Genomic DNA, 13,596 nt, shown 5'->3' on the forward strand with positions numbered 1-13,596 from the left:
GTATACAGCTTCCCTATTTTGCATAGTTCCTTCTGATTTTGCTAGTCAAATCATCAGGAGGGGCAGGAAGTTATCTGGGGCATCCTGTCACACTTCTGTCTTTGGAGATTCCAGCCTAGGCAGCTTCAAACATACCCACGCAACTTTAAGGGATACAAACTAAGTTATAAATATTAAATCTGTGTACTCCCAAGGAATCATATATGCTTGTCTACTCTTAATAGTAACATATTTAAAAACTCCCACAAAGACCCTCTAATATAGGAATGCAGGACTTGATAGTTTTTGGCTAAATTTCCTCTTCGGAACTCACAACTTTCAGAATATTGATTTATTTTAGGTCAAATGATATTTGATCAGCAGGTGCTAGTCTTGTGACAAAAAATGATCCCAAGAATATTAATCCAGCCAAAGTAGAATGTAGCAACTGTGGTTTGAATTGTCTAGGATCTGGGCCCTGAGCACTTCATGGTTAAGGCATACCATAAAGCAGTGGCTATGTTGAAAAATAAGGTATCATTGCAACTAGATAGCAGTGATTTACACACCACACTCTCTGTTGACCTTGTCAGAGATGCTCCCATGTGCCTCTGTGTACTCCCGACTGCAAGTTTCCTCTTGGCTGCTTTCTCCTTGTGTGCATCTGGAAGAATCGCCGCCTGCAGCAATTTCTCCTTCCCCTTCCTTTTCATCGTCTTCTTCCCCAGGAGCGAGAAAGTGCAGCTTCAAGCCTGTGAAGTTGGAAAGAAGCAGGAAGAAGGCTTCTGAGCGGAATAGCTCCATGCAATTTTTCAAGATGTCCGGCAGGCTCTCTTCTTCAGCTTTGTCATAATGCCTAAAAATGACAAGAAGCATTCTTAAGAGGGGCTACATCACTCTGCACACCTCAAGGATAGCCTGTTCAAATTCTGAACTAAGGCAACCCCAGTTATACAAAGAGATTACATTATGCAAATAAAGCACATGATGCAATCACAAGCATTACTGCCTCCAACAATGGAGGCAAAGCACAGTCATTGTGGCTCGTAGCCATTGACAGCATCATCCTTCATGAATTATATATATAGGAGTGGGGGGGAAAGAGTGGGAGAACGGTTTAACGGGAGAATGGGAGTACACTTCTACGCCCTCTGCCTCCAACATTACCAGTGGGGTTAGGGACATGAAGCAAGGCAGGATGCTGAAGCCCTAGATCCAAATCTAAAGGAGTCCTGCTCAGCCCAATCTGTCTTCAGGGATTTCAAGCAGCGTTAAAATATAGAAGGCACTCTCTTGTAAACGTAAAGATTACCAAATGGATTTACTGAAGTTCTCAGCAAATCAAATACACTCAAATTACAATCGCAGAACAAAATGAGTTCAAAACACACAGCCTAGGTGAGCTAGCATGAACACAGCTGACCATAAGAAGCAAGATGCAATATAGACAGAAGCAGCCTGAAATGGCCCTACCTTTTGTTAGGGGGCCCCCTGCTGCTCCATTTGAGTCCTTCCTTCTTCAGAGCCTCACAGACGAGCTGAAATTTCTCTCTCTAGGAACCAAGGCACATTCAAAAAGCTTTTGAAGCAAGTCCCACATTTCTGCCTAAGCAGTACTAGCCCTTCTGCTGCATGCCAGGCTTTCTCTAGAAAACTAGAGAAAGCAAGTAGGTCCAAATAGGATTTAGTTAAATCACACATGGTTTTTCATTTTCTTGCAGGGGAATGCCTCACGTAGCTGATCATTGGGCCTCCATCTGATTAACTGCATGAAAGTAATGGCATTCCCAGCAGTGAGGAACCTTACTCAGCCCAAGGACTGCACCATCTTATGGGCAAGCTTTTAGACCATGCCTTAGTGGTAGAGGGGCAAGAAGCAAAATTGGGGCAGAAATTGACCTGAACTACCTTTATACCACAGGCTACATTCCAGCCACACACAAGTCACAGGTTTTTACACACAGGTGCTGCAGTACGATAACCGACAGGAGTGAGACCCTGTCAGAGTATAATATCTCTACTCAGATGTGCACTGGCTGTGATTTGCGGGGATTGGTTTTGTTTGGGCATAATTGTTTTGGTTGTTTTGTTTTCTATTTGTAAATGGAGGTTAGTATGAGGCTTGGGATTGCGACCGTGGAGGGGCGAGGGAGGTATGGCGGTGGGGGCAGATGTTATAGGCGAAGGGGATCGAGATATGGATATGCTCGTACCCCTTCCAATCTGCGCCCCATCCCGAGAGACGAGGGTAGGGTGAGCAAGGATTACTCACCTCCTTCACTGGTGTTGTGCAATGCCAGGTCTATAGGCAACAAAACTGCTACCCTGCGAGATTTCTTTATCTCGCAGGGAGTTGACCTGGCTTGTGTGACGGAGACCTGGGTGCGCGAAGGGGTAACTGTTACCTTACGAGAGATGGCGCCCCCGGGTTTCTCCGTCCTCCACCAGTCACGGACTGTGGGCCGGGGGGGAGGGGTGGCAGTATTAATCCGGGAAGATTGTTCTTTCAGGGCTCTACCATCGCCATCGATCCCCGGCATTGAATGTGTTGGCCTAGTGTGGGGCTCCGAGGAGAGCTTGGCTGTCTGGCTGGTGTACCGGCCACCTAGCGCACCAGCAGCCACCCTGTCAGGCCTGCTGGAGGCGGTGGCCGGCTGGGCCTTGGAGTTCCCTAACCTATTGGTATTGGGAGACTTCAACTTCCACGCTGATGCCACTCCCTCCTCACAGGCTCTGGACCTGGTGTCTTCCATGGCGACACTAGGGCTCTCCCAGTTTGTTTCGGGCCCCACACATCAAGCAGGCCACACGCTGGATTTGATCTTTGGCGCCGGTATAGATGTGATCATGTCTCCTTCGATGAAGGTGCCATGGTCTGATCACTACGCTCTGAAAGCCAGGATTGACTTTCCACCCCCACCCTGCTTAGGTGGCGAGCCGATTTGGGCTCGCCCGCGGAGGCTGATGGACCCGGATAGATTCCGTCAAGCCTTGCGGGACCTTGCTCCCCCTGGCGACTCATTGACTGAGCTTGTTGAGGGCTGGAATACCCAGCTCCTGGCAGCCATCGATGAGATCGCACCTAAGCGCCCTCTGCGACCCCGCAGAAACCGGGCTCCCTGGTTTACCGAGGAGCTTCGGAAAATGAAGCGGGACCTCAGACGGCTAGAGCGAGTATGGCGGGGTGCCCGTGACGGAGCCTCAAGAACATCTTATAGGGTTTTTATGAAAACCTATGAGATGGCAGTGAAGGCTGCTAAGAAGTCTTACTTCTCGGCCTCCATTGCATCCGCTAGCTCTCGCCCGGCGCAATTATTTAGTATAATCCGGTCTTTAACGTCCCTTGAAGGACAGCCAAATTTAAATAACAATCTGACACACAGCTGTGAGGCATTTGCGAGCTTTTTTGCGGAGAAGGTCCTGTTGCTCCGCCATGACCTCCCTGCCAATTTGGATACAATAAAGGAACTGGAGGCCCCTCGACTGTCCTCGGGTCCAGTATTGGACCACTTTGACCGGATATCTCCAGCCGATGTGGACAGATTCCTCCAAGCTGGAAAGCCCACCACCTGTCCTCTTGACCCGTGCCCGTCATGGCTGATTAGAGCGTGTCCAGACGAGGTGCGGGGCCCCCTGGGGGATATCATCAATTTGTCCCTTGGCACCGGGATATTCCCAGGGGAACTGAAGGAGGCGGTGGTGCGTCCGCTCTTAAAGAAAACATCATTAGATCCCTCAGATCTATCCAATTACCGCCCGGTCTCGAATCTTCCATTCCTGGGTAAGGTGATTGAGAGAGCGGTTGCTGAACAGCTTGGTAGGTTTCTGGATGAAACATCTGCTCTGGACCCATTCCAGTCCGGCTTCCGCGCTGGTCATGGGACCGAGACGGCTCTGGTCGCCCTAACAGATGATCTCCGCAGGCAGCTGGATCGAGGCGGGTCAGGGCTGCTGATTCTTCTAGATCTGTCAGCAGCCTTTGACATGGTCGATCACGAACTCCTGGACCACCGCCTTGCCGACGTGGGGATCCAGGGCACAGTCCTTCAATGGCTGCGCTCGTTTCTCTCTGGTCGGGGACAGAGGGTGGCGCTTGGGGGGGAATTGTCATCACGCCACTCCTTGGTGTGTGGAGTGCCTCAGGGTGCAATTCTCTCCCCGATGCTTTTTAACATCTTTATGCGCCCCCTCGCCCAGCTTGTCCGGAGTTTTGGGCTGGGTTGCCATCAGTATGCTGATGACACCCAACTCTATCTGTTGATGGATGGCCATCCTGACTCGGCCCCAGACACACTGACCAGATGTCTGGAAGCTGTGGCTGGATGGTTACGTGGGAGCCGGTTGAAGTTAAATCCTTCGAAGACAGAGGTCCTCTGGCTGGGGCGGGACGATATGGGATCGAGGGGGCAACTCCCATCTCTTGCGGGGGTGCAATTAGTGCCAGCACCGGTCGTTAAGAGTTTGGGTGTAATCTTCGATACCTCCCTCTCTATGGAGTCGCAGATTACAGCTATAACAAAGGCGGCATTTTTTCATCTCCGCCAAGCTAAGCAGTTGGCCCCTTATCTCTCTCGTCCTGACCTAGCCACTGTGATCCATGCGACGGTCACCTCCAGACTGGATTATTGTAACTCGCTCTACGTGGGGCTGCCCTTGAGACTGACCCAGAAACTCCAGCGGGTGCAGAATGCCGCGGCGAGACTCCTTATGGGGTCTTCGCTGCGAGAGCACATTCATCCGGTATTATACCAGCTGCACTGGCTCCCGGTGGAGTACAGGATCAGGTTTAAGGTGCTGGTTTTAACCTTTAAAGCCCTATACGGCCTAGGACCCTCGTACCTACGGGACCGCCTCTCCTGGTATGCCCCACAGAGAAACCTACGGTCTGCAAATAATAACATCCTCAAGGTCCCAGGCCTCAGAGAGGTTAGGCTGGCCTCAACTAGAGCCAGGGCCTTCTCGGCTGCAGCTCCAAACTGGTGGAATGCTCTGTCAAAAGAGACTAGGGCCCTGCGGGACCTGACATCTTTCCGCAGGGCCTGCAAGACAGAGTTGTTCCGCCAGGCCTTTGGTCAGGGCGCAGCCTGACTCCCTCCTCTGGCAACCTGCACATAATTCTGCTTAATTGGTTGCCATCAATTTGATTTAATTAATTTTTATAATGAAATATTTTTAGATTGTGTGATTATTTGACTGATTATTTGATTGTTGTTAGCCGCCCTGAGCCCGGCTTTGGCTGGGGAGGGCGGGATATAAATAAAATTTATTATTATTATTATTATTATTATTGTCACTAAGCCAAATTCAAGGCATTACTATTAGTATATCACACCCTTAACAGATTAGGATCTATTTCCATATATCCCCTCTTGACCATGTCAATCTGCAGAACTGGCACTTTGACAAGTGTCATGTAATATTTGTATCTCATTTGCAAGAACTGATCCTTCAGGGTAGCACCTCCTCCTCTCGGGAACTCCCAACACATTATTAAGCAGGCATCCCCATGGCATTTTCAACTTTTCTCTTTCCCTTTTTAAACCGTCCTTCTGCTCACCCCATTGTACTGAACAACATTGTAAGGTAGGAAATGACTTTCCAAAACCCACCTTGAGAAAATCCTTTAGCAGGGTCTCAGACCGATCTTCAAACTCCTCTTGGATCTGGGCCTGGGAATCCATGTCTAGATAAACTGGATTGATCCAATCATATAAAATTTCGTGCTAGGGAAAAATGAAACAAGGAAAGGCTAAGAAAGAAAAATCCAACAAAATATCCATTATGAAGAAATCTCCCTCACCAGGAACCCCCTTTAGGACAAGAATCTGGAATAATTTTACTGAGTGGACTCTATATCTGAAAAACGTGCCCTCCCCTTTACTCTGAGCTAAAATTTGATGAAAAATTTGGCATGGATGCCAGGAAACATAAAACTGGTGTCCCCTCATTTGGCCTGTTACAGGCACAGAATTTCCTGCCCCCCCCTTGAGTGGAATTAAACTTCAGCCCCAAAGGATTCTCTCTTGTGTGGCAGCCTAGTGGCAGAAGAGAAGCAGAGACCAGTGTGGAATCTGAAAAGTAGGTGTTTGTGCTCCCCCGTCCCATACAGCAACTGAGTGGTGAATATACTGTTGAATTAGGTCATAGAAAGAGCAACATTTATTTACATCACGAGGGAGGTGAGGGCTCCGTGGCAAAAGCGGTTCCACATAGCGCACTGGCCTTGCCACTGAGGGACCGTGAAACCAGCCGCTCACAGACAAGCGGCACTTCCCTTCGGAAACAACCTCAGCCACCTGGAATGGGAGAAATCAAAAGGACATGCTTTTAGCACTTTTGTCTTTGGCACAGGGACCAAAGAGAAATCACAAAGGGGCTTCTGCTGATTTAGAATTGTGTCTTACACCATCCTGAAGACTGGGCCATAGCAGGATTTGAAAATAAATCTAGTATCAATTATGAAGCATCAGCTAAATGAAATGTCACAGATCAAAGCTGCACCGAGCCAGATTAACTCAAGTTTTGAACCAAATAAATAAAACATGTCTGTGGGGTGACCAAACTATATGAAGCTGAGACCGCGGAGATCTTGAGCACCCCTAGCACTAGAGGATCTGGCTAGGGTACTGAGTCTGTCTGGTATTCCTATTTGCCTCCTGCTCCCAAGTGCTCTAGATGAAAGGCAAACCTACCCCAAAGCACAGGGGTAAGGCTACCTATGGACTGTCAGGCTTACGCCAAAGGCAGCTGTCAAAGCAGAACGAGGAGCTGAAAATTTAGGTTTGGAGAGTCAAGGCAGAAGGCTAAAAGCTGGGCTCACAATGAGTTTGGCTTGAAGGTCTACCTCCAGGCCCACAAATCACAGGAAGAGGGCAAGCATCAAGTAAACTGGAAGGCCGAGTTTCCTGGAACATAGGGTATATCAGAGGCTAGGAGAAGAATGTGGAGGAAAATTATGGACACATGCACAGAGGATGTAAAGAACAAAGAGAGATGTTCCTTGCCTGATGGAAAGAGACTGGTGATACTTCAAAGAAAGTGAGCGAGTTCCATGAAGGGACCACAGACTTGACAATCTCCAAAGGTTGGAAGTTATCTGCCAGGGGGAAAAGTATCACACAACGTACACAATTGAGTATGCAGTTCTAGCACAGTCACATTTCTACCATGACATCTCCAGATCAACCACAAAGCCAGGGAGAAATTGCCGGTTTTGAACCAATATTTTACCTCCTGCTCCTACAGGCCATTAACCACCACCTGCGTTTGTGCAGACTCTCACTATGGACAGCATTCATGACCCACTGAGGTAGATGGCATCCAATCCAAAGTATTGAAAGAGATGGAACGATCAGGTTTCCAAGACTCAAGTGTTGCCCTGAAGCTACAGACCACGACCTATTAGCAACTAGGCCTGGGCGATGTATCAAAACATCGCCAGGACCAGTAAGAGGGCCAGAGCATGATGGCTGTTTCGCCTGGCAGTATTTCGCAGGTGAGGAGATATTGCAGTATTTTTACAGGCACCACATAATATTCGTACCACATCTGTTAAGAACTTGATTGTTTAGCGTGGCAGCACCGACGCTCTGGAACTCCCTGCCTATTGATATCAGGCAGGCGCCTTCACTGTATCCTTTTTGGCACCTGCTGAAGACATTCTTATTTAGACAAGCCCACCCAGATGTTTAGAAGGTTTGTATGAGTTACCGTATTTTTCGCCCCATAGGGTGCACCGGCCCATAGGGTGCACCTAGTTTTTTTTTTTTGGGGGGGGGAATCAAGAAAAAAAAATATTCCCCCCCCCAGGCGCGGGTCTGGGGCGGGGCAAGCCCGAGCTTCCCCCAACCCCAGAACAGGCTGCTATCCACAAGCCTAGGGAGCCCGCGGGAAGTCGCGCCGGTCTCCCCAGGCTTGCGGATATCTGCCCGAAGGCTTCGGGATGCAGGCACCTCTCTTCGGGATGCAGGCAACTCCACAAACCAGGTCGGGGAACAGTGGGATGGCGGCGCTCCGCCTCCCCGTTGTCCCCCGAGCTTGTGGGGCTGCCCGATATCTGCACGAAGCCCGGGACGCGCTGTGCAGTGCGCCCCAGGCTTCGGGATGCAGGCTGCTATCCTCAAGCCTTGGGAGCCCGACGGGAACTCCCAAGGCTTGCGGATAGCTTCCGGAAGCCTGGAGAGCGAGAGGGGTCCGTGCGCACCAACCCCTCTCGTTCTCCAGGCTTCAGCGAAAGCCTGCATTCGCCCCATAAGACGCACACACATTTCCCCTTCATTTTTGGAGGGGAAAAAGTGCGTCCTATAGGGCGAAAAATACGGTAATTTGTTTTAGTCTATTGTGGTTTTTACTTTCTGTATGTTTTAAATTATGGTTGTGAATTTTTAGTGATAATTTTATTGTTTTATCTTTTTTTTGTAAACCGCTTTGAGGTTTTTTCTGCAATCAAGCAGTACATAATACTTATGAAATAATAAATTAATAATAATAATAATAATAATAATAATAATAATAATAATAATACCAGGTTTTAAAAATGCCTAGATGGCTGCTTGTCCCTTGTGCAGTCTGCTGGCCATCCAGATGCTGCAATATCAAGGAATGTTCACATACACTCTAACTTGTGATCAACCAGGGTTGGCAATCAGTGCAACCGCTATGATGGAATCAGATCCCTTGAGTTAGAGCGGCAGTGAGGGAGAATCACAGAGAGCTTAAGGCTAACCTGGATTGTGTGGTATTCATGAGACATGGTAGGTGGTTCTCAGGATACCAAGCATGGGGGAGAGGGTTACAGGAAAACGCTGGAGAGGTGAGGAACATAAAAATTATGTTTCTCACAGAAAATACGGTTTGTCACAGAAAAGGAAAACCTTACAAGCACTATTTTAGAAGCACTCTAATGCAGAGTTAAGACAGCAATCCTGCTATTCAAAAGAACCAGCTAAAAGTAGCATGGAAGCTTTACTTTTATAGCTTGCTTGCTTAGAACCTGCAACAGTAAATACTGCAGGAGGAACTGGATTACTGTATTGCACCTACCATCTGTGCTGAACAGATCCAGGGTACCTCCGTCACTTTTATCCCATGGTGGTACAAGGTAAAGGATGAAAGCAATTCGCCGTCCCTCCAACTCATCATCATGGCAGAGCAAGGCATCTGCAACAGCATATGATTTAGTTGATCAAGATCAGTGCTGAGTGTACTGGATGTGCCAGATAAACTACCAGGCTTCAGTCTTTTGCCCCAACCCTAAGTCAACAGCATCCATCAGAGATACTGTTCCCAGACCCTCCTACCAGCACAGCGAACTCATCTCTGCAACAGGTCCTGCAGGTAGGTTGCTTACCTGTATATTCATATTTAGCACAGGACAGATCAATGGTTGACTCCAGCTCCACTTGGGTTACATCAGAAAGCCAAGCCTGGAACTCTTCAAAGAGAACTTTTCTAAAAGGAGGAACAACATGGAACGTGAGGCTGCTAAACCTCAACCATTTATGTTGCATGTGGAATAAAACATGACCTTTTGGCATCTATCTTTACTGATAAAAAGACCATGATCCACCTGAAAGGTCTCCATATACTCCAATACATGTTAAAAAGCAAGCAAAGGTTGAGTAGGGTGTGGGGGCCAATGATTAAAGATATTGTAGCAGTCAGCACATATCTCAGTCAACCCACACATTCTTCAGTCCACCCCCACCCTAAATCTTGTCTAAAGGACAGAGACCTGTTAGATCAGACCAAAGGTCCATTTGATCCAGCACTCTGCTCTCACAGTGGCCAACCAGATGCCTCTATAAAGCTCATAAAAAGGACATGAGAGCAACATAACCCTCCCCTCTTGTGCTCTTTAGCAATGGGTATTCAGAGACATACTGCCTCCAATACTGGAGTTATCTTCACATTTAAAAGGAAAAACAATTAAGATGGACATGCCTAGTGCTCAAAATCCAACACTGAAGCGTGGCTTATGATCGCTGACCCAGAAGTAAGTCCCAAAGAAATCAGATGGGCTTACTTCCAAGTAAGTATGCATTGCTTTACAAGTGAGGGGATATAACTAGCATAACACAAGCAAGCAGGCCAAATTGCCACGATCTTTTTAAGTATCTTGGAAAATTAGGTCGCAGTAGTTGCTCTTGTTCTCAGCATACACAAGAACACCCCTGCATCTTTGACTTGGCCATCATAATCCACAGTAGTCTTTGGCACATTACAAAGCAGCAATTTTACCTTAAAGCAGTGATGTAAGGCCCTCCTTTGTTCTTCAGGTCATCAGACTATGCAACAAGAAGCAAAAAGAGTTACAACTTTTACCCTACACTCCAAATGGCTTTTATGGTAACAGCAAATTTCATTTGTATCTGGATGATCTCCCTAAAACAGCTGGCCAAATCCAGTCCCCAACCCCCACCGCATGTCATCTAAAAGGTGTGCAAGAAGGATAGGGATTTGCTGAATTTGATGGTAAACAGGAACACAAGGAAGGGAGGTGTGGGGAAGTCAAGAAACAGGGTTAAGAAATGTAGAACTTTAAAGGGGAAAATGTTTAGTCTTTCTTTTTTTTCTTTATGTATTCTTTATTTTCTTTGCTTTATGTTTCGTATTCTTTTATTTTTTATATGTTCTTGTGTATCTCTTTAAAAAATCTTAATAAAATATCTTTTAAAAAAATAAAATAAAAGGTGTGCAAGGAGAATGAAGAGTCCTCTGTGAAGAGGGAGCTGACCAAGTAAGCTTTGCCCTCCTCGGTATGGTCACTCAAAAAACCAAAAACAAACCACAACTATACAATAGCTAGTAGTATTTCCTCCTGATTCCCCCCCCAAAAAAAAAAGTATGGAAAGGAGAACCCAAACACATGAACAGAACTTGAGGCCATCCTGGTCTCCCAGCAACATTCTTATTGAAGAGGTTGGGCAGTGGCTGCAGCTGTTGTAAAGAAAGCTCTACCAGCCTGACATAAAACTGCATAAAACTGATCCGAGCTCTCAATCATTACCACCACTGACACTACTTCTGAAAAATAGATGTATGAATCCGATAGTCATGCCCTATAGGAAAATGACCATAAGAATCCATCCAAAGTAGGGAATTTTGTAACTAAATAACTAGTGCCAGAGTTTGCTTTTTCTTGCACTCTTCCAATCCCTTGTCTTTTGGTGTCATGTCTTCTAGACCATAAGCCTGGAGGGTAAGGATTGTTGATCATTCTAAGATGCTTTAGCAGCCTTCTTTGGCTAGGGCAGAGTAAAAAACAAACAAAAAACTTTTAAAAAATAAATATGCCAAATAAAGCACCTGCTTGAATTTGTACAAGTCATTGCACTTTTCATGGAAATCCAGGCTCAAAAGTTCCTTTTGCAGACCTTCTGAAAAGTCCTCATTTTGGAAGAAGTTTGGGATGACACAGTGATGGAAAGGAACAGGATCTAAGACAATGGCCTCTGGAGAAAACAAAACAGACAACAGCTTCCTGAAACACATAACACAGCCCTGTATACATTTTACTGTGCTATCTAGCTGCAGGCATGTAACTCTTAATCCTGACAAAGTTGGCCTTTTCATCATCAGTTCTGATACTTAAACCAAATTATAGACAGCATATTAGATTATAGTTAACTTGCAAATAATTCTCACTGGGTGAGGTGACCTTGGGTCAGTGAGTCTCTCAGTCTAACCTACCTCACACGGGGTTGTTGTGAAGATAAAAAAATAGCGTAGGGGGAGAGAACACCACCTGAGGTGCTAGGAGGAAAGGTGGGGTATGAATGTAATAAATAATGAAGCTCATTAGTTGGGGGCCAAGTGGCATTCAGTTTAGGAATGCAAGGCATCCCTTAACCCCACATACATTATCGCTGGCTCAGGGAATGCTGCATATCCTCCTTTCAGGCCAATTTGTAGGGCTTTGTCAACTATTTTCACACTGACAACTTCAGGGATTAATGAGAGTCTAGCTGAGTCCCAGAGCTTGCTTTCAAGGACAGCATTTGTCCCTGCAGTCTCAAGCAGTTTTTGAACACTGTACCATCAGATGACTCTTCCAACATCAATCTGTGAACATATGGAAGGCCCTCTGGGTCAAGCCAAAGACCCATCTAGTTTTGCATTATATTCCCACACCTGCCAAACTATGGGAAGCCCACAAAAAATCATACGCCCATAGAACACTCCCAGTCATGACTCCCAGCAACTGCACACAACCTCTGATCCAAAATAGCATGGAGGCATCACAACCACTAGCAATTGATAGCCTTAAATTCCATGGATCGATCTAATCCTCTTTTAAAGCCGTCCAAGTTGGCAGCCACCATCACATTTTGTTTTGCTGAAATCCACAGTTAAATCTGGGCTGTGTGAATAGGTATATCCTCTAGTTTGTCCTGAATCTCAGCTTGGCCCTGAGTTCTACTATTATGAGGAAGGGAGAAAACCTGCTGTCTCCCTCGCTCCACATGTGTAATTTTAGAAATACTGTACACATTACCCACCCTTTTTCTAAGCTAACAAATCCCACGTGTTGCAGCCTTTCCCATAAGGAGCTGCTCAAGACCCTTGATATACAACGTACAAAAAGTTATTAAACCCAATTTGGCTATTAATTATAAGGCAGCCGACACCAAGGCATAAACACAGTAATTTGGCTTCTAATAGGCAAAGGGCTGTTCTTTTACAAATTCAGAGTTCTCGACCGTTCTCCGATATTTTATCCTCACAGCAGCCCTTTAAGGTATGTTATGCTGAGACAGGTACCAGCCCAATATCCACCTAGCGAGGTCTACGGCCGAGCGGGGTGTGTGAAGTCGGGTCCAAGCGCAACTTTCTGCCCCACACCACTTCGCGAAACCGGTTCTGTCGGCGCGCCCAGCTCCCGCACTTCCAGTCTTGGGCACTTGGGCAGCACAACGCAGGCACTGGCTTCATACTTCCATGAGGACTAGAGTCTTGGAGGCGCCCATGGAAACGGGGTCCTAAGACGGAGGGCCCCGCCCCGGTCCCGCCCCCCTCGCCTCCAAGCCCCGTAAGCCTACCGTGGTCGAGCGCTTTCTGGCAGGCCCAAGCCGCGGTCACCTTCTCCTTCAGGGCCGGCTCCCTCAGGGCTGCAGAAAACTCCGCGCGAACCTCTTGCTTGACCCGCTTCTTGGCCGTTTCTCCGTTGACGGGCGAACCAGAGTTTTCCACACGAGCCGAGTGGCTCCTGCTGCGCCTTCCACTCATCTTCCCCGCACGCATGTGCACAGTACGCAAGAAACTACGGCTCCCGTCACACTTCACGCTTAAAGGCGGGCCTTATTCCTGGTCTAGCCAATCGTAGCGGTGGGCGCGAGGCGAGAGCGGGAATGAGCGCGAACGAGCGAAAAAGGTGAAGGAAACCACGCAGAGATAGGATACGTACTCTTACGCACTCTAGAGTCTCCTAACTAGCTGCTAGGATGGTTAGTTGAGAGGCGGGGCTGCCGCGGGATGTTTTCATTGGCTGTGGCGTTTCTCATTTGCTCTCGAGTCATGTTTGCTTTCTCTATGGTACTCAGGCCCGGCCAGAGGGGCCGGTACGGTTTCCTCAGGAGCGTTTAACACAGATGGGCGGACTCGGCTTCATTCCACCTT

General features: G+C 47.4%; 1 protein-coding gene across 1 annotated transcript in view; it reads right to left on the reverse strand.

Moving 5' to 3' along the window:
* Positions 1–13,470, reverse strand: part of OGFOD1 (2-oxoglutarate and iron dependent oxygenase domain containing 1) — a 17,757-nt gene extending 4,287 nt beyond the window's left edge. Inside the window, exons 1-10 of the mRNA XM_081200835.1 lie at positions 13,020–13,470; positions 11,287–11,432; positions 10,219–10,265; positions 9,329–9,429; positions 9,022–9,138; positions 6,984–7,075; positions 6,147–6,275; positions 5,589–5,702; positions 1,453–1,532; positions 549–835 (exon numbers count right to left, since the gene is read on the reverse strand). Coding sequence (XP_081056961.1) covers positions 549–835; positions 1,453–1,532; positions 5,589–5,702; positions 6,147–6,275; positions 6,984–7,075; positions 9,022–9,138; positions 9,329–9,429; positions 10,219–10,265; positions 11,287–11,432; positions 13,020–13,221 — 1,315 coding nt within the window. The 5' untranslated portion in view covers positions 13,222–13,470. The remainder of the gene's footprint in view (positions 1–548; positions 836–1,452; positions 1,533–5,588; positions 5,703–6,146; positions 6,276–6,983; positions 7,076–9,021; positions 9,139–9,328; positions 9,430–10,218; positions 10,266–11,286; positions 11,433–13,019) is intronic.
* Positions 13,471–13,596: the final 126 nt, after the last annotated feature.

This window comes from Podarcis bocagei (genome assembly GCF_964188305.1).
Source record: "Podarcis bocagei genome assembly, chromosome: 7".
NCBI lineage: Eukaryota > Metazoa > Chordata > Lepidosauria > Squamata > Lacertidae > Podarcis > Podarcis bocagei.